The 23,357-nt window shown below is 43.1% G+C and overlaps 1 protein-coding gene across 1 annotated transcript in view; it reads left to right on the top strand.

Annotated features, from left to right (window-relative positions):
- The first annotated feature begins 1,462 nt into the window (after positions 1–1,462).
- LOC148035545 (uncharacterized) overlaps positions 1,463–23,357 on the top strand; it is a 33,509-nt gene continuing 11,614 nt past the window's right edge. Inside the window, exon 1 of the mRNA XM_087677500.1 lies at positions 1,463–2,049. Within this exon, the coding sequence (XP_087533626.1) occupies positions 1,508–2,049 (542 nt within the window). The 5' untranslated portion in view covers positions 1,463–1,507. The remainder of the gene's footprint in view (positions 2,050–23,357) is intronic.

Here is a 23,357-nt window from a genome sequence, read left to right as displayed (position 1 = left end):
TTTTTCACATGGCCATACTTATTGTAGTAAAAACATTTGGGATGGCTTTGTGAATCTCTGTTTGGTAATGACTGTCGTCAACTATCTGTGCATTTTAAACATCAATTTCCATTGGAGTTGGTCCATCCAATGTGAGTTTTGTCTTCAATTTACTCTCTGGAATTTCAACATCTTTAATAGTTCCTTCTATCCATTGTGCTGTTTGTATGGCATCATGTAGAGTCTGTGGTCCTTGATCTCGCACTTGTCGTGCCACATCTGGTCTTAATTGGGGCCACAAAAAGAAGAGTTTCATGGATTTAGACATTGTAGGATCTGCCCTTGGGATGATTTGATTGAATTTGATTGCAAATTGAGCAATGGTTTCACCTGGTTGTTGTTCTCACTTTCTTAATTGCTTCAAGGCTGATTGTGTGATGTTTTGGTGGGCAAAGTGCCTTATTAAAGATTGTTTAAGCTGTGACCAATTGAGTTTGATGTGTTTTGGTTGTTGTACATACCAGGCAGCGCGAGCAAACTTTGGGATTTGAAGTGGTTATTGGTCGTTGTTCCATAAAGGCCAATAAGGTATGATTTGTAGCACTCATCTATTGTAGCATTGAACTAACAGCATTCATCATTTGATCTAGGTAGGTTGGTTGTTCTTGTTGTTGATACATGGGTTTGTCCTGGTGGACAGATCTCGCGCTATTAGGGTTGAGTGGCGATCTTGGTGTCGTCATCTCGACCAAATGTGACGATCCAAATGAGAGAGAGAGGGAGAGAGGTCTAAACAGCAAGGCGTCAATCTAATTGCCCGCTTCCCTTGATTACTTTCCTTCTTATTGTTTCTTCCATTTAGTTACATCTTTAACCGCATCAATTAACAACCCCGGTTACCACAATATATATATGTTAATATATATAACATTGATATATTGTATGTTTAGTGCTAATATAATACAATATGTTAATTATCGTATTATCATGTGCACACACACATATTATATATAGATATGAATTTACATTATTGTAATAATAATAATAACTACATCATATCATACAATATATTATATATAGACTGTAAGAAAATATCACGGTGCATTGATACAAATTTATATTATTGTATAATAATGCCATCACTTATTAATACGTTCTCGTGGGTCCTCAGTTTATCTATTTTCGAGCTAATGATGTTCTCGGACGTGGACACTTGTGGTATTCATGAGTCCTTACGGGACGATTCTGTCGTCTAAGCCCGTGGGAGCGTAGAGAATGAGAGTCGTCCCACCCCTTCATTTTAGAGTCTCTGATCTCCTGTATCCGCCTTTCTACTTATGGGATAGGAGGAACGCTCACATACGACAGATGTGGGCAAGGTCGAGGACGTGGGAATTGTCAGGGGCTGAAGTTGCGCTGGGGGCCATGTGGCACCCGCCCACCCCGGCCCTGCGTTATTAACTAATAGTAAACAAGATAATAAGTGGCCACAAATGCCGCTAGTTTGAATAAATCAGCATTGGCAACCATGCCTCGTGTTGAGCAGCATTTAGCCTTGTCCACGCAACCAGGACTATGGCACGGGCTAAAACAATGTGCCGCTGCGAATTCATATAGCCCTAGGAATATAGCCCCGACAATGGCTGCATGCTGCCCATCCTCCTTTTTCAACCCGCTCTCCGTGTCCTCTGCTTCTCTATCTTCAGCGCCGAGTTCATGCTCTTCATCGCTGCCGCTCCTTCGCCATGCCAGAGCCCGGCCTGCGCGGCAGCCTCTGCCTGTCATGGCATCATTCCCAGATGAAGAGGAAGATGAACTATCCGCCAAAGTGCAGCAGGCCGACTGGCGCGCCTTTCGAGCGCGCCTTTTACAGAAGACTTCAGCCATGGACGAAGCCGCAGGGGCGGCTGCTGCTGCTGCACAGTCTCAACCCTCCACGAAGAGTCTCGACCTTTGGGCTCACGCTCTCCCCCAACCTGAGCCCGGTTGCTTGTTGCTCGCCAACCCTACCGCATTCTTGATGAGGCAGCAGTATTTCCACCAAGCGGTCATCTTCTTGTTCGCGCACAGGTATTTCAATTGCTATTAGTAACGTGTATTATGCCTCCGATTACATGCCTCATAATGAAAAGCCAATCTCCATTTTATGCATGGTATGTCTTGGTTGTGTCTCAAAGTCGGTTCCATCAAAGCTAAGTTATTGTTTGTTGTTCTGACAGTTTGCCATAAATGCACCTTCATCAGACTCATATATAGCTGGAACTAGACTATTGAACCTACATTGATGATGGCTTTGTCCCTAGCTAACTTAGACATAGAGAGTCTACCTTTATATAGCCCTAAAAAGTGCTTCGAAATGCACCTGGCCACCTTTAGAATAGACAGCTCTGTCCGACTTTGGACCATGGAGAACTGGCATTGGTGTCTGTACTTGTTGTCTTAGTTGAGGCGTCTGGGCTTAACCCCAAAAGGAACTCAATTCCCCAAACAAAAAGCTTGCCGAACAGTTTGTGACAAGGTCCCCTCCCTCCCCACCCCCACCCCCACCCCCCGTGTTCCCCCCCCCCCCCCCCCCCCCCCCCGCCCGTGTCCCCCCCAAAAAAACCGAGAAAGGCTGCCGACCATTTGTTGACAACTCCTTCATAGAGTCATATTCGAGATGTCCTAAGCAAAAACACCAAAGATGCTCAATGCTTGTAGGCTCCCATGTAATAGCTAAAGCTTGAGCGGTAGAACTCAAAGCCCTCGGCCGTGGGCCTAGAAAGAAATTGTGTCATGTAGTACAAGCCACTAGGTTGTGCCTAAGTGCAAGCAATTACTACACTAGTATGAGAGTCAAGGATCTCGATTGTGGTCACTGTGATAGACATTGCTACAGGCTTTGATTAGCGCCAAAATTGACGTGATTGTGAGCTTGAATCATGATTGAGGAGTTGTTTCCAAGTTGGACGTGCTCGGTTGCAAGGGCTCGAGAAATGGGAATGTCCTTGATGGAGGTCATATGATGTCTAGCTCCACTGTCCACAAGTTGAGTAGTTAAAGTACTTGGTTGTGATGAGTGGGCCTCTATAATCACCTTGTCAGGAGGCAACTTGTAGATGTAGATGAGACTCGCAATCTCAAATGTCTCTATGGAGATGATGTGGGCCTTTGTAAACTAGTCGGACAAGTCCTTTGGCGTCGAAAATGATTTTGACTATGATGGTTGACCGGTGGCAACGTGGGTTTGGTCTTGCCATTGCCCTTGCTGAGGGTTGCGACCACCTTGCCTCTCTTGCGGGGGGGTTGCCTAACTAAGAGGTGGAGGTTTGAGTCTTAGTTTTTGATGCTGTGTCTTTTACCTTTGATCGACACTCGTTGTCAAAGTGGCTAGCGTTTTGATAGTGTTGGTAATATCGATTTTTCATTGGTACTTTTTTCCACCTAGGTTTTAGAGATGAGTGGATGCTTCCTTTGGTCTCACTAGATTGATTCTGATTTTAATTTTCTTTGGTACATTTTTCCACCTAGGATTTGGAGATGAGTGGGTGTTTTCTTGGGTCTCACTAGATTGATTTTGATTATGTTTACCTTTTCCTTATTGTCTTTTGAGAAGAAACAATGAGAGCTCCCTTTATAGAGGTCAAATTATGAAATTGATCAAATAACAAAGTGTAATATAGTAGCTGACACTCAACCCATAGAAAGTGGGTATAGTGAGTTGTGAAATATCCTATTGCACAAAATGGAAGCATTTCCTTAGTAGCTTGTTAGAAACAATGTGACTTGATTGTCCAAGGACTTAGGAGAAGTCCCCATGGCAAAGAACTCAGTAAAAAGGTGCCGATACTTAGCCAACTTGATATTGAAGTCATCTTGGTTAGTGATTTTAAAGTTTTGGAGATTATGATTCAAATTGATATAATGGGTCTATCTTGAACCTCATAGCGGTCAATCAAGTGTACTCAATGCTCAGATGTTAAGTCAAAATGCTGAAGTTGTGAATGAAATTTAGGTTATAGGCTTTGTATCAGCTCGACAATAGTGAAGGTATTTTTAGCCGTCCACGAGTGGACAACCTCGTATGGAACAAGTGCGAGATTAGGTTGGGGTTCTAAGCCTTGCACAAGATCCCGTAGGTTTTGGGAGTCAAGGACATTTCTCATCAAGTTTGACCAAGTAGTGAAGTTCGACCCATTAAAATGAGTCTTATCATTGAAGGTATGTTTGGTTGATGAGGAGGAAGAACCATGAGGTGTTGGATAAGTGGAATAAGAAGGAAGTGATGGAGGGGGATACGTAGAAAGGGGAGGTAGGTAGATAGAAATAGGCTTATAATGTCTAATGGGCGCTAATTGATGCAGAGGCAAGGGAACATGGATGTTTCCATTAGGTGTTGGTGGAGGTGGAGGCAATGAGACATGTAAGTCTTGTCCAACAGGCGGTTGGGGTATGGCAAAATGACGAGAAGGCCCACTAAGTAATGCCACAGAGGCAAACTTTGGTACCAACTGATCCGCACTCAGTGAGGGTTGAGTGGCATTCCCAAGCTATGGAAAATCCTAAAGTGTGGGGATGGGAGGATGAATCTCCATCACGGAGACACCACCTGATTGAGAAAAAGGTAAAGTTCTAAAAGGCATGCCTAAGGGTGAAGGACCACTCTAGTGTGATGTGTGAAGACATAAGGTGCACTTAATAGAGGTTGAAAGGATAGTGTAGTAAAACTAAAGGGTGGGAGATTAAATGGACTTGTCATTTGTGTAGTTATGGAAAATATATTAGGTTCCTTTTGTCCATTAAATGTAAATGATGAATCACCAAAATCAAATTGACCATGAGATGTAAATGCAGAAAGAAAAGATGAAGGAGCACTCACCATAGATTCTTGCGATTTTTGTTTATCTTTTCTTGAGTTAAAAATATCTTGTAGAAAAGAGGAAGTAAACTCAAAAGATTGAGAAGTCATAGCATATGTACCTAACATAGGAGTGAATGAAGGTAGAGAAGTGTGTGGAAAAGCTGAAAGAGGTAAGGATAGAGATGATGGTGGTAGAGAGGGAAATGGTTTGTACTCGATGCCAGTTTTCATGTTAGGATGGCCAGTCCATTGTGGAGCTTCCATCTATCCTGCAAAATCATTAGACCGGTGCATCGAATCTAACGGGGAAAACTCAAATTTATCTTCAATCTGTTGTTGAGTGCGATACATGAGAATGAGATTGTATTCGGTTTGTGATATGTCATATGGTTTGTGGACTCCATGATAAAGACTTTTTGACCATGTTGGATTGAGGAGCAAGCTGTGAAGTCCACTTCGTCATGTGTCTTGATGTGCGAGGCTCCAGAGCATCATGATGATGTGGTGAAGTTGTGTTTGAAGACATCTTGCTCTCCTGTTTTTCCTACTTCTTACAAGGGCTTCTAGATTAAAGGCCGAGGTTTCATGGAAGAGAACCTTGCTCAGATACCATGTGAAGAAAGACCCTATCATAGAAACATGAATGAAAAAGTGTGACAAAGCATAAACTCAACAAAACACAGTTAAGGATAGGGTAACTCAAAGATAATGAATAGAGGGGAAATGTGAATGAATGATTTAATACCAAGTATACAATGCTCATGCAACAAACAAATTGCGCAACAATGACAATTGTACTTTGAACTCGTGTCTTCAGGACTGAGGCAAAGGTGCTGCGTGGGAGAGTGTGTTGTACTCTTGACAGATCCTAAAACATAGAGGAGAGAGAATAGCAAACAAATTTTGATGATGACGTGGTTTGTTAGGTGGTAGTTGGGAAGATCAAATGCCGCCTTTTGATGATATTTGAGTGCAGGGCAGTAGGTGGAAGGGCCAAATGCAGCAGTGTGAATAGTCACCATGCTAAAATTAGTAGTAAATACAAGGCAGTTGATTGGCAATCTAACATGCAGCCATCCGAGGGGTAGAGGACATTAGGCAACAGCTCTAGGGAGTGTAAACTACGAAGGGGAGGCTGGAAACAAGCACTAGACTGATGTAGATAGCAAAGGGCAATTGCGGTTGAGTTGCCCTCCGCGAACAGGGTGTGGCAGTGAAGCTAGAGGGCTTGAAATTTGCAAAAACGAGATTGGGCTGAATGGAGCGTAACCTACCTATTTATAGGAAGTTTTAGGACTTCATATTGCGCATTGTTTAAAAACTCTCTTGAATTGTGCACCATTTTAGGGTTTTCATGAATTAAACATTTTGGGGTTGTTTAAGTGGCTAATTTAGCATGTAATGCGTTGTCCTTTATGAACAGGGTGTGAGGGGCGGAGCTAGAGGGCTTGAAGCTTGCAAAAATGAGATTGGGCTGAATGTAGCGCAGCCTGGCTATTTATAGAAAGTTTTGGGACCTCATATTGCACACCGTTTAAAAACTCTCTTGAATTGCACACCATTTTAGTGTTTTCATTAATTAAGCTTTTTGGGGCTGTTTAAGTGGCTAATTTAGCATGTTAATAGCTTGTAGTAGACCGTCGGTGGTCCACATCGCCAGCCCAATCCAAGTCACTCCAACCTGCAAGAACCAGATCTGAAGCATCTGTACCTGTGGGGTAAGAAATCCCTAAGTCAGAGGTCCCCCTCAAATACCGAAGAATCCTCAGGGCAGCCTACCAATGCACTTGTTGGGGTTCAGTTATGAACCCTGCCAAAAGACCCACAGCAAAACAAAGATCAACACGAGTGTTGAGAAGCCAAATCAAGGATCCAATCAAGTGATGGTAGCGTGAAGCATCCATCAGGGGAGAATCTGAGTGTGAAGTGGCCTTTCAATTCGGATCCATAGGAGTAGTAATGGGCCAACGAGTCTCCATCTCAAAAGTCACCAAGAGCTCTTGAATGTACCTCTGCTGAGAGATGAAAATCCCCCTCTGAGATTGATAAATCTCGTGACCCAAGAAGAAATGAAGAAGCTCCAAATCCGTCATCTCGAATGCTTGATGTAAAGTTGTCTTGGTCTCTAGGACCTGTGCATGATCCCCTATCAGAATCAAATTATCAACCTACAACACAAACAATACACGACCAACCTTGGAAGTGTGCACATAAAACTGTGGATCGGCCTTAGAGCGCCGATATCCCAACTTCAACTGAAGAAACGAATCAACCTTCTCGTTCCATGTACGTGGAGCCTGCTTGAGGCCATACAAGTTCTTCTTCAACCTGTAAACTTTCCCATCGAGGATCCAAAGCTAGGAGGTGCTCAACATAGATCTCCTTCTGCAAGTCACCATTCAGAAAGGCCAACTTCACATCTAACTGATAGATAGGCCATCTCCTATGGCCAGCCAAGACAAGAACAGCTCGAATAGTCGCCATACGAGCAGTGGGGGCAAAAGTATCATGGAAATCAATGCCTGGGCACTAAGCAAAACCTTTAGCAACAAGGTGAGCCTTGTGCTTGTCCAAAGAACCATCGCTAAGGTACTTGGTCTTGAAGACCCACTTGACACCAATCACCTTCTTGTGAGAGGGACGAGGCATAAGAGACCAAGTGCCATTCCTCTCAATAGCCTCCAACTTGGCTTCCATGGCCTTCTGCCAATGATCAGACTGCAAAGCCTCCTTCACTGAAGTGGGCTCTCGATCCTGCATAACACGGGTCAGCAAACAATAGTTGGGGCAAACAAGCTCCGAAGAATATGCTTGGTTCCTCCGTAACCTCTGCGGTCCATCTTGCGGTTCCTATTCCTTAGGGACCCCCTCGATCCCTAAATCTTGGAGTGTCACGGGCCCAACGGGGAGGAGGACGAACTTCTCCCCGTTGCTCTCCATCTGCTGAAGACTTAGGAACTTCCACCGGCGGAAGCTCCTCGGGGGTGGCTGGTGGAAGAGAAGACTGTGAATGAGAAGAAGAATCTCCATCAAGAGGCTCTCATTCCAAAGGAACTGTCTTGGGAGTCCAACTCTCCCCTGGATCTCCAAGGATGGGGTGCTCCTCTCCCTCCTCTGTGGCTGGAACTTCCACGAACCGCATATCTAGGCTCGTGTAGACATTCCGCTTGACGGGATCAAACAAATGATAACCTTGGGACTAGGAGCTATAGCCAACAAAAATTTGTCGTCAGGAAGCCGCCTCGAACTTATCACGCTGCGTCTTCGGAATGTGCACATAAGCGTCACACCCAAAGATCCTAAAATAAGAGACATCAGGCTTAGTCCCGAAGTAAGCCTCAAAATGTGTCATCTTGTCAACGGCCGAAGTGGGAGATCGATTGAGGATGTGAACTGCGGTAGCCATTGCCTCGGCCCACAGAAACTGAGGTGTCTGTTGGTGCTCCATCATGGTGCACGCCATCTCGATCACACTTCGGTTCTTCCGCTCCAAAATGCCATTCTCTTGGGGAGTGTTGGTGTTAGCAAACTCCTGGTGAATGCCCCTATTTGCACAAAAACGAGCAAACTCATTAGACATAAATTCATCTCCCTTGTCTGAATGCAAGGTCTTCAGTCGCCGGCCAGAACAGTTCTCTTCAAAGAGAAGTCAATCCTTGAAGTGCTTCAAAGTTAAGAAATAGGCCCAAGTCATCCTGTTGTAGTCATCTACGATCAACATGAAGTACAAGCTCTCCTTCAAGGACTTGGTCCTCATTGAACCACAAAGATCCGTAGATACAAGCTCCATGGGTGAAGTAGAGCGCCTAGAAGCTTTGTTGGGAATCGTATCCCGATGCAGTTTCCCACGAATGCAGGAGACACATAGCTGATGGCTTACCACTGTGTTTGGCAAACCTCGGACAAACGACCCTCGAGACGCCTTCCAAAGGTACTTGTAGTTCAGGTGGCCAAACCGAGCATGCCATAACTTGGACTGTGTCTTAGAAGTAAGAAGAAGAGAAGTAAGAGGTGAAGAAGACTTAAATTTGTAGACGCCATTCTCCTCATACCTTGCAAAGAGAATCCCTCGATCCACGATCAAGGACTCGAACAGTATCACTGTCAAACTTCACCAAGAGGCCAAGAGCACAAATCTTATAGACCGAAAGTAAATGATACCCCAAACCTGGCATATGCAACACCTCAGAAGTGTGGGTATCACCATGTCCATTTGGAATAAGCTGCATCTCACCCCGCGCAGCAATAGACACAAGAGAGCTGTCTCCAATGAGAATCTGCCCACACGAAGGTCGCAAATGGGCAACACCAACGGGAGGAGGAGTCATGTGCCGGGAGGCACCACTGTCCACAATCCACTCACGAGCTTGGGGAGCTGTCATCGCAGCATCAGAAGTCTTCGGTGTAGAGTCCTCAATGACTGTTAAGTGTAGAAAAAGAGCTGATGAGGGTGCATCTACCGCTCCAAAATCCTTCGTGTCCTTCATCAACAAGCTTCGGCAACTTCAGATGCAGGTTCAAAATGCGGGGAAGCCTATTTCCTCCGAAGACATGGCAATCACTTTACTATCCCAGTTGCCGCCACGATTCGGTACCTTTTATTCCACTCTTATTGCATCAAGGCAGGAATCGACTCTTCGGTGGGAAGAGTTGGTTCCTATGGTCTTGGACCAAGAGGAACAATTAAAGTGTCAAAGTGCTTCCAAATCGGAGGCATTGGTTGGTCAAGCCTCTCAAAAGAAGGGGAAGGACCAAAAGAAGAAGGAGGAGGACAACAAATCCAAGAAGGACAAGGAGAAGGAATCGACTTGCCATATTTGTGGAAAGACGGTCATTGGAAGAAGGATTGCCCCGACAAAGACAAGAAGTCTTATTCACGGACAAGGTCCGCATTTGCACCTCCAAAGAAACCCTCTTCATCAGGGTCATCCGGTTGTACATCTGATCGAGCTCCAGCCATATCTCGCAAGTCATCGTCAAGTGCTCGATATGAGCTATCATGGTTGTAGTGCAAGACAGAAACAAAAAAGATCGAATCCTGGCATTCAATTTGTCCCAATGAGAGTGTGCCTAGGTCAACTCCGCGTGAGTATTGGAAGAGAGTTTGGACTCATCCCTCACTGAGGGCCTGTTAATCTCCTCCATCACCAATTCCGCCAAATCATAAGACTCGAAAATGGCCAACATCATCACCCGCCAGATGCGGTAATTGTCACAATCAAGCTTTTGATTTGATGGAAGAGCCGGTAGGACAATTACCTTCCTGTCCATTATCTCTTGGAACTCCAAATCAGTCTCTGTAGACATGTTAACCTGAAATATTTGCACAAGCGCAAAATCAGCCCCCTTTGACTGTGAAAACGCAGCCTTCTAGGGCTGGTTTCTCCGCTGCCCAAACCTTCTTCACCCGCTAGAGGCGATGAAAAGGTAAAATCTGCAATGGAAGGCCTCAAGCGCAGCCTTCCTCCCCTTTGAACAGCAATAACCTGCAGCAAATTCACTGATTAGACTCCTTTCCCGCACGCCCATGCTTGCTTCAGCCTTGATCCGATGCGCAGCCCTCCCGCTCGCCCTCAAATCCTGGAAATGCAGCCTTGTGTTGCGTTGAAATCTCCTCTTCAGATAGGTTCAGCCCTCAATTAGTCCATCTTCACCGCTCTAATACCATGTCAGAGCGCAGCGATGCGAAAGCGCAGGACAAAGACTGAGAGAGAGTGAACACAGAGAGGAGAGAGAGAGAGAAAAGGAGAGTGTAAATGCAGAAAATCTGCGGTGTAATATGCTGTATAAGAGTGCAGAAATACAGAAGGGGGCAGAGGAAATGTCTGCGTATGTCTCGGACTTGATGACCTCGATCTCCGTCAGCCCGCCGAGCACAATCTGTCTCAGCCAACAGATCTCAAGATCAGAATATGATCACAATGTGCTAAGGGACTGCTAGCCGACTGACATAAATCTGTTCGACTGCTGCAACTGCTGGCCAGCAGTGCAAACTGTGCCACGTGGCACCTTGTCCGACCTGCTGACACGGCATCTTGCCGTACTGCTGATGTGTCCTCTATGATTGCTGACATGACACTTTGGCCATACTGCTCTGCCCACGGCTGTCCAGGGAATGACTCTCTAACAGGCTTGTGCGTTTACAATCAACCTAGTGAAAAATGCGACCTAAGTGGGAGTATAAACCAGAATTCAAACAAAGGAGACCTACCTATGGAGTTTAATAAGAGTGGAGGTCATGAGGCCTTCAAAAGTTGATATTGGAAGGTATGAAGTAGGGACATCATGAAATGTGCTTCAATAGGTGTGGAATATGAAATGGCTAAAGGCTTAAGATGTTTCAATATTTGAAAATTTTTAGTTATGCCGTGTATTAGGGTGAATATTGTAGCTCTAAAATGTCTTGTAAGACTATGGAACTTCAAGAGCAGTGTGCCTATTGGCCATAAGGGTAGAGTTCATTGATGAACGAAGTTCAAGGGAGCGAATTTTACTAAGGCTAAGGATCAAAACTTCTTAACTACTTAACCGCATGGAGTAGTTAAGAAGAGAGCTGGCCTAGCCTATAAAAGAGAAGCTTGTCAATCTTGATGAGATGAATTGAAGCTTTGTTTCCATCAAGCATCTCTATCTTTCATTTCTACTTTTATGGTTTTATGGATGTTTCCATAACCTTTCCGTGTCCCATTTCCCATTTTGTGTGGCTATGGTTCAAGGAGCTGGTTTAAGTAAAGTTCAGGTACAAAAAACTACTACTAAATTTCAAGTGAATAGCCATCCAATTGGAGTAAAGAAGAGAGCCGGCCTAACCTTTGAAAGAGAAGCTTGTGAGTCTTGAGAGAAGGATTAAAGCTTTGTCCCCATCAAGTATCTCAATCTTTACTTTCTAGTTTTATGGTTTTATGGTAAAGAAGAGAGCGTCCTCGACTCTACTAAAGATAAGTTTGTGAGTCTCCACAAAGCTATTAGTAGTCATGGTCATCTCCTTGTTGCGAGGCCTACATTGAGCTAATGAGGCACATTAGGAGCTCTATCCAATGTTAGTTAGATTTGGTTAGTTTGTTCTTATTTGGTCCATTTTTGTACAATGTTTTTATTTTTGGGTGTGAGATGCCTTTCTAGATCTATTTTAGGTCTTGCTGCCTATGTTTAGGTCACTTTGCTAATGGGTTGATCCTCTCATTAGTCATTAGACTTCTTTTCGTGTTCTGCCTTCATTCTTCCCACCTCCTCATTGCAACCACACATTGTAGGCTGAGTTCATCACCTTCATATTGCTTTTTAGTGTTCTCATCTCTTTTTTACATTTTCCTCTCTTCTTGTGTAATTTTTTTTGTGAGAGAGAGAGAGAGAGAGAGAGAGAGAGAGAGAGAGAGAGAGAGAGCTGGTTGTTGCAAAGACAAGTGCGTGAGAGGAGACTTAGGAGTGTTCTTTTTGTGTGGCTTTAGCTTGTAGTCTTTTCAAATCCATCCTAGCGGTTCACATATCCTTATTTCCCACAAGGGTTGCCATACTAGTACCTTGGCAACCTTGATAAATTCCCTTCTTAGATAATTGAAAATTCATGTCACGCTTCTGAAAGAGTCATGTCTAATGTTTGTAGGGGCTATTGACACGACTACTTGCTTTTGGAGATGTGAAGTATGAAACCTTGCTTATGGAAGCAATCTTGAGTAAGCAAGCATCTAGGGTAGTGTTTAATTTATTTGTTGCCCAATAGATTTAGTTGTGATTGGCTAGAGTTATACAACCTAGACATTGATTGGAGACCTTGAAGGGTAGAGCAAAGGCAAAGGACATTGAGACAAGAAGAAGCGTCTGCAACCAGTTAATATTGGAGCCAAAGTCTTTATGCATGCAACTAAATGGAACCATGCATCCCTAATCTATGCATCGTCAATGATTCTTCCATGGAAAAGAGCATACAAACATGGTCGGTCTAGGATCTTGATTATAAGGATGTCCTTGTGAGGTTTGGGCATTACTACTCCCTTTTTCCTTCAAAAAAGGACATCAAAGACAATGCGAGCTAAGACTGGATAACCTATTTTAGGTCTAAAGTAAGGGTCTAAATTGAATGCGTGTGAATTTAAACGTGAAGTGAAAGTGGGAGGGAAGGGCGGGAAATGCGAAGGTGAATGAGACAAACCAAACTCATACTCAAATGAAGCGAAGGATGAAGGATTATCTTGTGGAACATCTTTGATCATAAAGATTTTTTTCCTAATCTATACTGATACTGAATTGAGTCTCCTAGGTTGTTTGTGCTGGAGTATGATGTCCATTGGAGATGGATCTCAAGTGCTGTAACCATTAGTCCGAGTTGAGATGATGCTGAAAGTGGAAGGGCAGCAGGCCAGAAACCAAAACACAGCAGTCTGGGCGCTGAAATTGGTAAACACAGCAATTTAATTGCTTGAAGATGATGGCAGCAGATCACTGGAGGTTGTAGGAAGCTAGGTGACACTAGAGGAAGGTGAAGACGATGTTGATTGGGTCAGCACTGCAGTAAACACAAACTGCAGCATGCACTGGAAGTGGTTGGACAGCAAGGCGGCTTGCTCAGACTATAAAGGCAGCTGATGGGAGGCGTGGAAATTAGCCATTGGTTCTTGGCAATAGAGGGTGCCAATGGTGGTTACTGAGGTGGCAATAGTCATGAAGGGCTAGATAGCTAGTGGAGGGAGATTTGGTGGCTGAAACATGCAAGAAAAGGGGTGAGACTCAAGTGATGGGCAGCGTGCCTATTTATAGATGAGTGGTTCCTCCCAAATTAGGGTTTAGCTTATGGGTCACATGTACTCTCTAAGACCGTGCACCATTTAATAAATAGGTAATTTACATTTTGGGGCTGTTTTAAAGAGGTAATCAGTTTATAATGCATTTTTAAAGCTCAATTCAAGCTACCTATAATAATTAGTAAGATCCCCAATAACTCTACCTTTCTTCTCCAAGTAAAGAAAGAACTTGCTCATGACCCTTTTGCTCTAGATATCAAACACCAACTATAACAAGAAAGAGAAAATAGTTTTGAAGATTTAGAGAAAGTTTATGGGCTGCTCTATTACAAGGGACTTCTACGTACTATTAGAAGCAACCAAATTGAAAATATTTCAAGAGAGACATGATTCTCCAATAGCAAGATATTTTGAGTAAAAAAGATAATTGAACTTATCAAATTGAATTTTTGGTAGCTTTCAACTCTATTCTTGTAGTGGTTAAGAGATCCACAAACATGGTACATTTCATTTGACATCCAAAGTAATCAATTAGGAACGAAGAACAAGGATCTTCCTATGAAAATATGCTAGGGTTTGTGTTGAGGAAACACAACATGTATGACCAAGATCGAAACACAAAGACTTTAATAGAGACAAGCAAAACTCAAACCCTAAATGCAAAACGCCAAACACAGAAACTCAAAACTCAAACATAGAGACAAACACAAAGAGAAGAAACTGTGAAGTGAATGAATGTTGTAAATGAATGTAAAAGTACAGAATGTCCAATGGCAAAGCAATGTAGTGTCGGAGAGTGACATCCACCGAAGACGGATCCTAAGTGTAGTAACTACTAGTCGGAATGTCGCAGTGCGGGAAACTCCAAATATTGATCAGCAAAGTGTCAGGGAGCTGAGATGACAACAGGAGAGGTCTTTGCTGATGTAGATGGCTTTGTTGGACAGCAAAAACGCAAGTATTGTAGCAGTGGTGTGGTGGAGAGATAGCAGCAGCTTGTCATTTGGCACCAGATGTTGAAAACGCAAGCTAATCAGGTGCTACAACGATGCAACAAAGGAGACCTCCAAACAGCAAGGCAACGGCTGAAAATAGGCTACCTAGGTTGGATAGTGATAGGTTGCAGTCAGTCATGGCTGAACAGCAGATGATAGATGGTTGATGGTTGAAATCCACACGTTAGAGTGAGGAACCTGCAGAAAAGGATTAGGCGAATGGTGGGCAAATCGTCTATTTATAGATGTTGAAGGGTGCCCCAAAGAATTAGGTTTTGGGGGACCATTGAAACTCTCTCGAACCATGTACCAAATTTGCATTTTTCATTAATTAAGCGTGTTTTGGGGTTGCTTAGAAATGCTTATCAGCTGTAAAGTGTGTTTTAGCTCAACTTCCTTGTAAATATCTATAGTTACCATGGATTGCGCAATGACATTGTCCTTAGATCATGGGCCGTAGCTCATATGGAGTTTAAAGCAATGGACAAACAGAGATGGTGAAGTCTTAGAGCAGTATCTTCGTTGCACAATTAACTGCCATAATGGATGTGCTACCTTTGGTTGAGTTTGTTTGCAACAATAATTTTCATACTTCTATCCAATATATGCCATTCATTGCCAACTACGAACATCATCCTAGAATGGATATTCACGCATGTCATCAAATAAACAATCTAGTCACCAAAGATTTAGTACAAAATTATTGAATATTCATGAAGAATTAGCCATACAAAAACAAATATAAGCACAATGCACATCAATATTGTGTACAACATTTGTTGTACATGTTAGAGATTCAGAGTGAAGCAATGTGGAAGCAAATGACTGTGATAAAGAGTGAACAGAGAGAGAGAAAGAGGCAGTGAAACACAGAAAATCTATAGTGAAGAATGTTGTACAAGGATGCAAAATTATACACGGGTGCAGAGAGAATATCTGCGTATGTCTCCACCTTGAGGACCTCGATCTCGGTCAGCCTCGAGTGCTCTCTGTGTCACCAACAGGCTGAAATCTGTGTACTGGAGAGCTGTTATATATTGCAAAAAAGAAATGCCAAATAATGACTAGGTTGGTTGCATTAAATGCAACCGACTGGTGCAGAATTGTCCGACTGCAAACTGCCACGTGGCATTTTCCCTGGCAGCGATGACGTGTCTCTTGCTCTGATATGCTTTGCACACTGTAACACTTTTGGCTGTCCAGAGAATGACAATCTCTAACACCCCCTCTCAGATCCTGGACAAGTCATAAGGCTAAGGGATCTGGCATGTCTTCGAAGAAGAGCTTGGGGAAGCGCCTTTGTGAACAAATCTGCAAGATTGTCCTCTGTCTTGTAGTACTCCACATCTATAGTTGCATCCAGAAGCTTCTTCCTAATGAAGTGGTATTGGAACTCTGTGCTTCGTTCGGGCATGGAATATGGGATTCCGTGCCAAAGCAATACAACTCTCATTGTCGCACGCAAGATAGTAAAATGAGTTTGGGGCCAGCCAAGCTCCAACAACAACCGCCGAAGCCACATAGTCTCACATGTGGTAGAAGACGCAGCCCGATACTTTATCTCAATTGAAGATAGGGCTACTGTGGGCTGCTTCTTGCTACTCCAAGAGATAACACCAGCACCCAAGGTAAAACGATAACTTGTAGTAGACCGCCTTTGATCCACATCGCTAGCCCAATTTGAACCAATCAACTTGCAAGAACAAGTTCAAAAGCACCTGTACCTATTGGATAATGAATACCTAAATCGGAGGACCCCCTCAGATATTGTAGTATCCTTTCAGCAGTCTGCTAATGCACCTGGTGAGGTGCACTCATGAACCTAGCCAAGAGACCTACAACGAAACGTAGATCAACCCGTGTGTTGAGGAGCCAAATCAATGAGCCAATCAACTGACAGTAGGGAGTAGCATCCGCCAAAGGAGAATTTGTGTGTGAAGTGGCCTTCTAGTTCGGATCCATAGAAGTAGAAATAGATCGACAATCCTCCATCTCAAAAGTCACAAAGAGCTCTTATACATATCTCTGCTGAGAGATGAAAATCCCCCTCTGAGATTGATAAATCTCATGGCCCAAAAAGAAATGGAGAAGTCCTAAATCTGTCATCTTGAACTTCTAGTGTAGGGCTGCCTTTGTCTCTTTGACCTTTTGGATATGAGCACTTGCAATAATCAAGTCATCAACATACAAAACAAACATCACACGACTACCCTCAGAAGTGTGCACATAAAGCTGCGGATTGGCCCTAGAGTGCCGATATCCCAACTTGGCTTGGAGAAACAAATCAATCTCTCGTTGCAAGCACGTGGAGTCTACTTCAGGCCATACAAGGCCTTCTTCAACTTGTAAACTTGCCCATCTGAGGAACCAAAGCCGGGAGGTTGCTCTACATAGATCTCCTCTTTCAAATCACCATTCAAGAAGGCCAACTTTACATCCAAATGGAAAATAGGCCATCTCCTGTGACTAGCCAAGGCAAGGACAGCACGAATAGTTGCCATGCGATCTGTAGGGGCAAAAGTATCATGGAAGTCAACACCTGTGCGTTGTGCAAAACCTTCAGCAACAAGGCGAGCCTTGAGCTTGTCCAAAGAGCCTTGAACACCTGACCGAAAGGGAAATGGCAGACTGGTGTTTCGGCATCTTGCGGTTCATTTCGAGGCAATCCAGCTCCCGCATCATGGTGCATGCGATCTCGATCACACTTCTGTTCTTCCGCTCCAAAGTGCCATTCTCTTGAGTGTCGGTATTAGCATACTCCTAGTGAATGTCTTTATCTGCACAAAAACGAGCAAACTCATTAGAAACAAATTCACCACTCTTTTTTGATCGCAAGGTCTTCAATCTCCGGCTAGATCTGTTCTCCTTGAAGAGAAGATAATCCTTGAAGTGGGAGAAAGCTTGGGATTTCAGCGTCAAGAAGTAGGCCCATGTCATCTTGCTGTAGTCATCTACGATCATCATGAAGTACAAGCTCCCCTTCAAGGACTCATTCTTCATTGGGCTGCAAAGATCCGTAGATACAAGCTTTGTTGGGAATAGCATCCCTATGCTGTTTCCCATGAATGTAGGAGACACATGGCTGCTGGCTCACCACTATGTTAGGCAAACCTTGAACAAGCGGTCCTCGTGACGCCTTTTGAAGATACTCAATAGTTCAGGTGGCCAAACCGAGCATGCCATAGGTTGGACTGTGTCTGAGAGGTAAGAGCGGAAGAAGACTTCAATTTGTAGATGCCATTCTCCTCATACCTTGAAGAGAGAGCCTTCCTTGATCCACGATCAAGAACTCGAACATTCAAACTCCACCAAGAGACCAAGAGAACAAATCTTATGGACTGAAAGCAAATGATATCCTAAACCTGGCACATGCAACACCTCGAAAGTGTGGATACCACCGTGTCCATTTGGAATCAGTTGCATCTCACCCTGTGCAGCAATAGACATAGAAGAGCTGTCTCCTATAAGAATCTCCCTACGCGAGGGTCGCAAATGGGCTACACCAACGGGTGAAGGAGTCATGTACTGTGAGGCACCACTGTCCATGATCCACTCTCGAGCTCGAGGAGTTGTCATTGCAGTTTCAGAAGTCTTCGGTGTAGAGTCCTCAATGACCGCTAAGTGTAGAAAAGTAGCTAATGAGGGTCCTTGTCGGGGCAATCCTTCTTCCAATGGCCGGTCTTACCACAAATATAGCATGTCGATTCTTTCTCTTTGTCCTTCTTGGTTTTGTTGTCCTCCTCCTTTTTCTTTTGGTTCTGAGAGGCTTGACCAATCAATATCTCCCATTTGGAAGCATTTTGTCCCTTCAAAATTTCCTCTTGGTCCAAGTCCATAGGAACCAACTCTTCCCAACGAAGAGTTGACTCCCGCCTTGAAGCAATAAGAGTGGAATAAAAAGTATCGAATTGTGGCGGCAATTGGGACAATAAAGTGATCGCGTCTTTGGAGGAAATGGGCTTCCCCGCATTTTGAACCTGCATCTGAAGCTGCCGAAGCTTGTTGATGTGTTCCCGAAGCAACAAAGACTTATTCACGGACAAGATTTGCATATGCACCTCCAAAGAAACCCTCTTCATAAGGGTCATCCGATTGTGCATCTAGTCAAGTCCCAGCCATATCTCCTGAGCTGCTGTCAAGTGCTCTATATGGGCTATCATGGCTGTTGTACAAGATAAAAAAAGGAAAGAACGAATCCTGGCATTCAGTTTGTCCCAATGAGACTCGGCTTTGGTCAACTCCGCACGAGCATTGGAAGAGAGTTTGGACTCATCTCTCACCGAGGGGCCGGTTGATCTCCTCCATCACAAGCTCTGCCAAATCATAAGACTCCAATATGGCCAACATCATCACACGCCATATGCGGTAATTGTCACCATCGAGCTTTTGATATGATGGAAGAGCCGGTAAGATAGGCACCTTCCAGTCCTCCACGTTAGTCTCTATAGACATCTTCACCTGCAATGCCTGTAAAAATGTAAAAGAAACCCCCTCTGACTATGTGAAGGCAACCTGCTAGGGCTCTTGTCTTTGCATACCGATCCTTCTTCAGCCGCCGGAGGTGATGAAAAGATAAAATCTGCACTTGAAGGCCAAAAACACAGCCTTCTTCCTTCTCGAACAGCAGAAAAACAACAACAGCTTCAGCAAATCTTCTCTTTTCTCGCACGCCCATGCTCGCCTCAGCCTTTTTTTGATGTGCAACCCACTTGCTTGTACTTGAACGTTGAAAATGCAGCCTTGTGTCGCGCTAAAAACTTAGACGTTTAAGATTATTGGGTAAGTCAATCCAATTACTTTCGATTCTAGCAACCATATTCTATGAAGATTTATCCAGCTTTCCTTGTTTTAGGCTTGGCACCATGTACCCAAGGAAGATCTTTGCTACAACCAGCATCCAAAGAGTTAAATGGTCAACCAAAATACAAACTTCATAAAATCCTTGTTTCAAGGATCTCATAGGGATGACTGCAGTACTTGGAAAGGTTATGATGCAAGTGAACAAGTGTGGAAACCTTACTTCAACCTGCAAGGAGCACTTTTCGAGAGTCTCATCGATAACATCCATCAAAACTTATTTCCTTAGCAAGAAGCAACATTGCTTCTCGTAGAGTTTTTTGCTAGAGGGTGTAATATTATGAATATTAGATTCTAGAAGGCTTTCTCTAGAGTGTATGAACATTCTAAAAAGAAATTCTAAAAGCTTCCTTTTTGCTAGAGTTTTTTGTTAGAGGGTGTAATGTTATGAATATTAGATTCTAGAAGGCTGTAGATTTCTCTAGAAAGTATATAAACATTCTAGAAAGAAATTCTAGAAGCTTTCTTTGAATTAGTCTTTTAGAGGATCGTACATGCCAGAAGTGCTTATATCGTCGTTGATGTCATCAAGGTTTATGTCATTGCTTAGAGTTGGACTAGAAGTCTTGTTTTGTAGTCTTGCCAATACTAGTTGTGAGGCTCTTGTGAGGCAAGTTTGCTTCCAGTTTATGTCTTGTACTCCAGTCTTGTCTTGTATCCAAGTCTTGTCCTATATCTCTTTCTTATATATCAATCTTGTAATCAAAATATACTGTGCTGTTTTTAATCTTGTTACCATAATGGTGTCAATTCTCCATTGAATCATCATCTTTTGTTTGCGTGAGATGTATGCAAGAAACAACTTGCTTTTTTATTAAGCCTACGTGTCATGCTCATAGCACCATGTTCCATTGTTGTACATTTTTGCACCTATCTTTGTTGGCCTTACCCTAGCATTTATTTACAATTGAGTGTAATACCCTTGGTCTCGTTTGTGGTTTCTTTGGGGCGAGACCTTTTTTGTACATGAAGGTGGAGCTATACTCTCACTCTCTCTATTCCTACCTTGGGGCTTAAGCATATGTTTGGGCTAATTACTCTCAAATTATCTTGAATTAGGGCATAATTGAACTCCACAAAAACAACTCCAAATTATTTTAACAGAAAAGATATAGTTGATATAGATCAAAAGGCCCAAAAATCTTTGTAAAAGGAAATGTCTTGGGCATTCGCACTTGTAAACGTTATCTTGATCATACCATCTTGCCTCGGCCTTCACCATTAACCTTATTGCTATTGCCATTACCAGTTTGCGCCAAAGTGCCTTGAGCTGTTGTGAGACACTTAGCTTGCATGTCTAGCCAGTGTGGTGTCTCAATTTACCATCGCGAGCCTTGGGAGCTCTTAAATGTAGTGTTTGCATCATGTAAGTTGAAAGAACGTGATAAATGACAATACTTTGAACTATCCAACTTGAACAATTTATCAGCATGAAATTTAGAGAGAGAGAGAGAGAGAGAGAGAGAGAGAGAGAGAGAGAGAGAGAGAGATGACACCATGTTGAGAGTGGAACCAAGTGCTTGAATCGTGTATTGATTTGCTATAATTCTGAAAATTAGGGTTTCAAAACTCTTTGTATACTTAGGGTAGCACATTAATTTTCTTCTTTAATACTTGGACTTAATCAAGCTAAGTGAAAAGAGCTTCTTAAATAAGTGCTAAATAAGCATGTGGCTGAAATTTAGTGTTAGTTTGTTGAAAATAAAGAGAGAGACCTTCAATATATAGGTGTGTAGCTTGAGTGCTCAAAAGTGGAAAGTAAAGGCCACAAATGACAAGTGTTTTGTTGAAAATGGCAAGTATTGAGCAAAATGGCAAGTGTAGGGACACTTGTCTCTTCAAAATGATACATGTGCTATTCTAGATGCCACATGTCACTAGAGAAAGAAACTTCTAAACATTCTACTCTAAAAATCTCTCAAATGGTTAATAATTTGAGATAGTTGTTGAAGACAAAATTGTTGCTTGTAAAATTTCGGAGCCTAGGATTTCCATTTGAGCGACGTTCAAAAATACTAACATCCTAAAATTTAGTAGTTGCTACATTTAGATTTTGGAGAGCTTGATTGTATAGGTTCACTGACTCCTGGTTTGTTTCTTTGATGATGAGCATCTAGTTTTGCCTCAAAAAATTCTCACTATGCGGGCTTCCAGTCAATGTAACCACGGAGTGAAAAAATCTTAGTCCTCCATGACAGCCATAGAGGCTGCATTTTATTGCTGCCAATCTATGTCATTAGCTGCCCCATCATATCAGTTATGTTTTAGCCTCTTATTGCTGTGCTGTTAGCCCTAGAGACTTTTCCATATCTAGATTGCTGTGGTGGATTGCGTTCTGTTTCCATTCAGTGACTAGTGCAACATCATCTTTGTTGGTGGACTGCTCCTGTTGCCTACAAGATTTGTCGCGGGCACGACACACACTCTCTTAGAGTCTCTGACGCCTCTCTCAGCTTACCCTTGCTCTAGTCTTGGAGACCTAAATGCTTGAGGCCTCTTTGTAGCATTCTCATTTCTATACACGGTCTTCTTCATTGAGCATTCATCAGATTGATCATTCCTAGTACAATATGTTCATCAGTCACAACCAGACTATCTGAGAATATTGGCTGCAGGATCTACAAGTTGGATAGGTTACTATTAGAAGGGATCTTTGAGGATACTGTTAGAAGTGAGGCAGCAATGGAAGCATAAACATATGCTGTACTAAATAGTTGAAACACGAGACAAAAGAGAAAGGGAAAGAAAGAACACAATACGGATGAGAACTCAGATCTATGCTCGGAAAATGGAATCCATATATCAGACACGAGTCATCACTGCACTCCACTTGTGATAATCAGGTCCATGGAGACCAGACTATCTGAGAATATTGGCTGCAGGATCTACAAGTTGGATAGGTTACTATTAGAAGGGATCTTTGAGGATACTGTTAGAAGTGAGGCAGCAATGGAAGCATAAACATATGCTGTACTAAATAGTTGAAACACGAGACAAAAGAGAAAGGGAAAGAAAGAACACAATACGGATGAGAACTCAGATGTATGCTCGGAAAATGGAATCCATATATCAGACACGAGTCATCACTGCACTCCACTTGTGATAATCAGGTCCATGGAGCTTGTCATCAATGGATGTGCATGGAGGAGCCATCTGTAGAGGATTTAGAGTAGTAGAGAAAAGAAGGTATTTGGAGAGGGAACAGAGCTAAAACACGAGCACAGACTGCAAAAAAAAAGAGTTCACATACAGTATAACCCAAAATTTGACCAAAAGAAGACAAAAACTGCTACAAAAATTCCAAAAATCAATCAAAAATTGCTAAAACAGCAAAAACGGCCTGAAGGTACAGTCGCCCAGCTAGGAAGGAGTCAAGAACACCAAAACACAGGCTGAGTACTGCCACAAATAGGCTGAAAAACTGTCACAGCAGTTTGAAAACTTGAAACGCAGGCAGTAGAGGGGGTGTAGTGAGCAAGCGATGGCAAATCTGCAGAAAACGCAGGTAAAACCGGTTGCCTGGTTGGAGAAGCAGTCACCTAATCAGCAAGGGTGAAAACAATTTTGAAATCAGCAAGAAAACACAGTAGGAGCACAAATCCTGAAATCTGATACCATGTTAGAAGTGGAGCAACAATGGAAGCGTAAACATATGATGGAATCCATATATCAAACACGAAACTGTTGCATACAACAGTGAGTCAATGGCTGTGTGGGCATTGGCACAGGCTCCTCTCTCCACGGGACCTCCAAGTGGTGAATTGATTGACTGAGGAGGAGCATCCCAGAATATATAGGCATAATGGCATAAAATATAAGTCGGCCAGCATTAATGCTAGCCGATTGGCAGCAATAAATGCTATAAAGCATAAAATGCTACACAAAAAATGCCTAGAATATCTACATAATGTGCCCAGCCCACAATACATGCTCAGACTCACACATGAG

The sequence above is a fragment of the Lygodium microphyllum genome, chromosome 5, assembly GCF_053477565.2.
Source record: "Lygodium microphyllum isolate KBCC chromosome 5, Lygodium_microphyllum_v1.1.10, whole genome shotgun sequence".
Classification (NCBI taxonomy): Eukaryota; Viridiplantae; Streptophyta; class Polypodiopsida; order Schizaeales; family Lygodiaceae; genus Lygodium; species Lygodium microphyllum.
The sequence above is the reverse complement of the archived record's forward strand: the minus strand, read 5'-3'. Positions and strand labels throughout refer to the sequence as shown.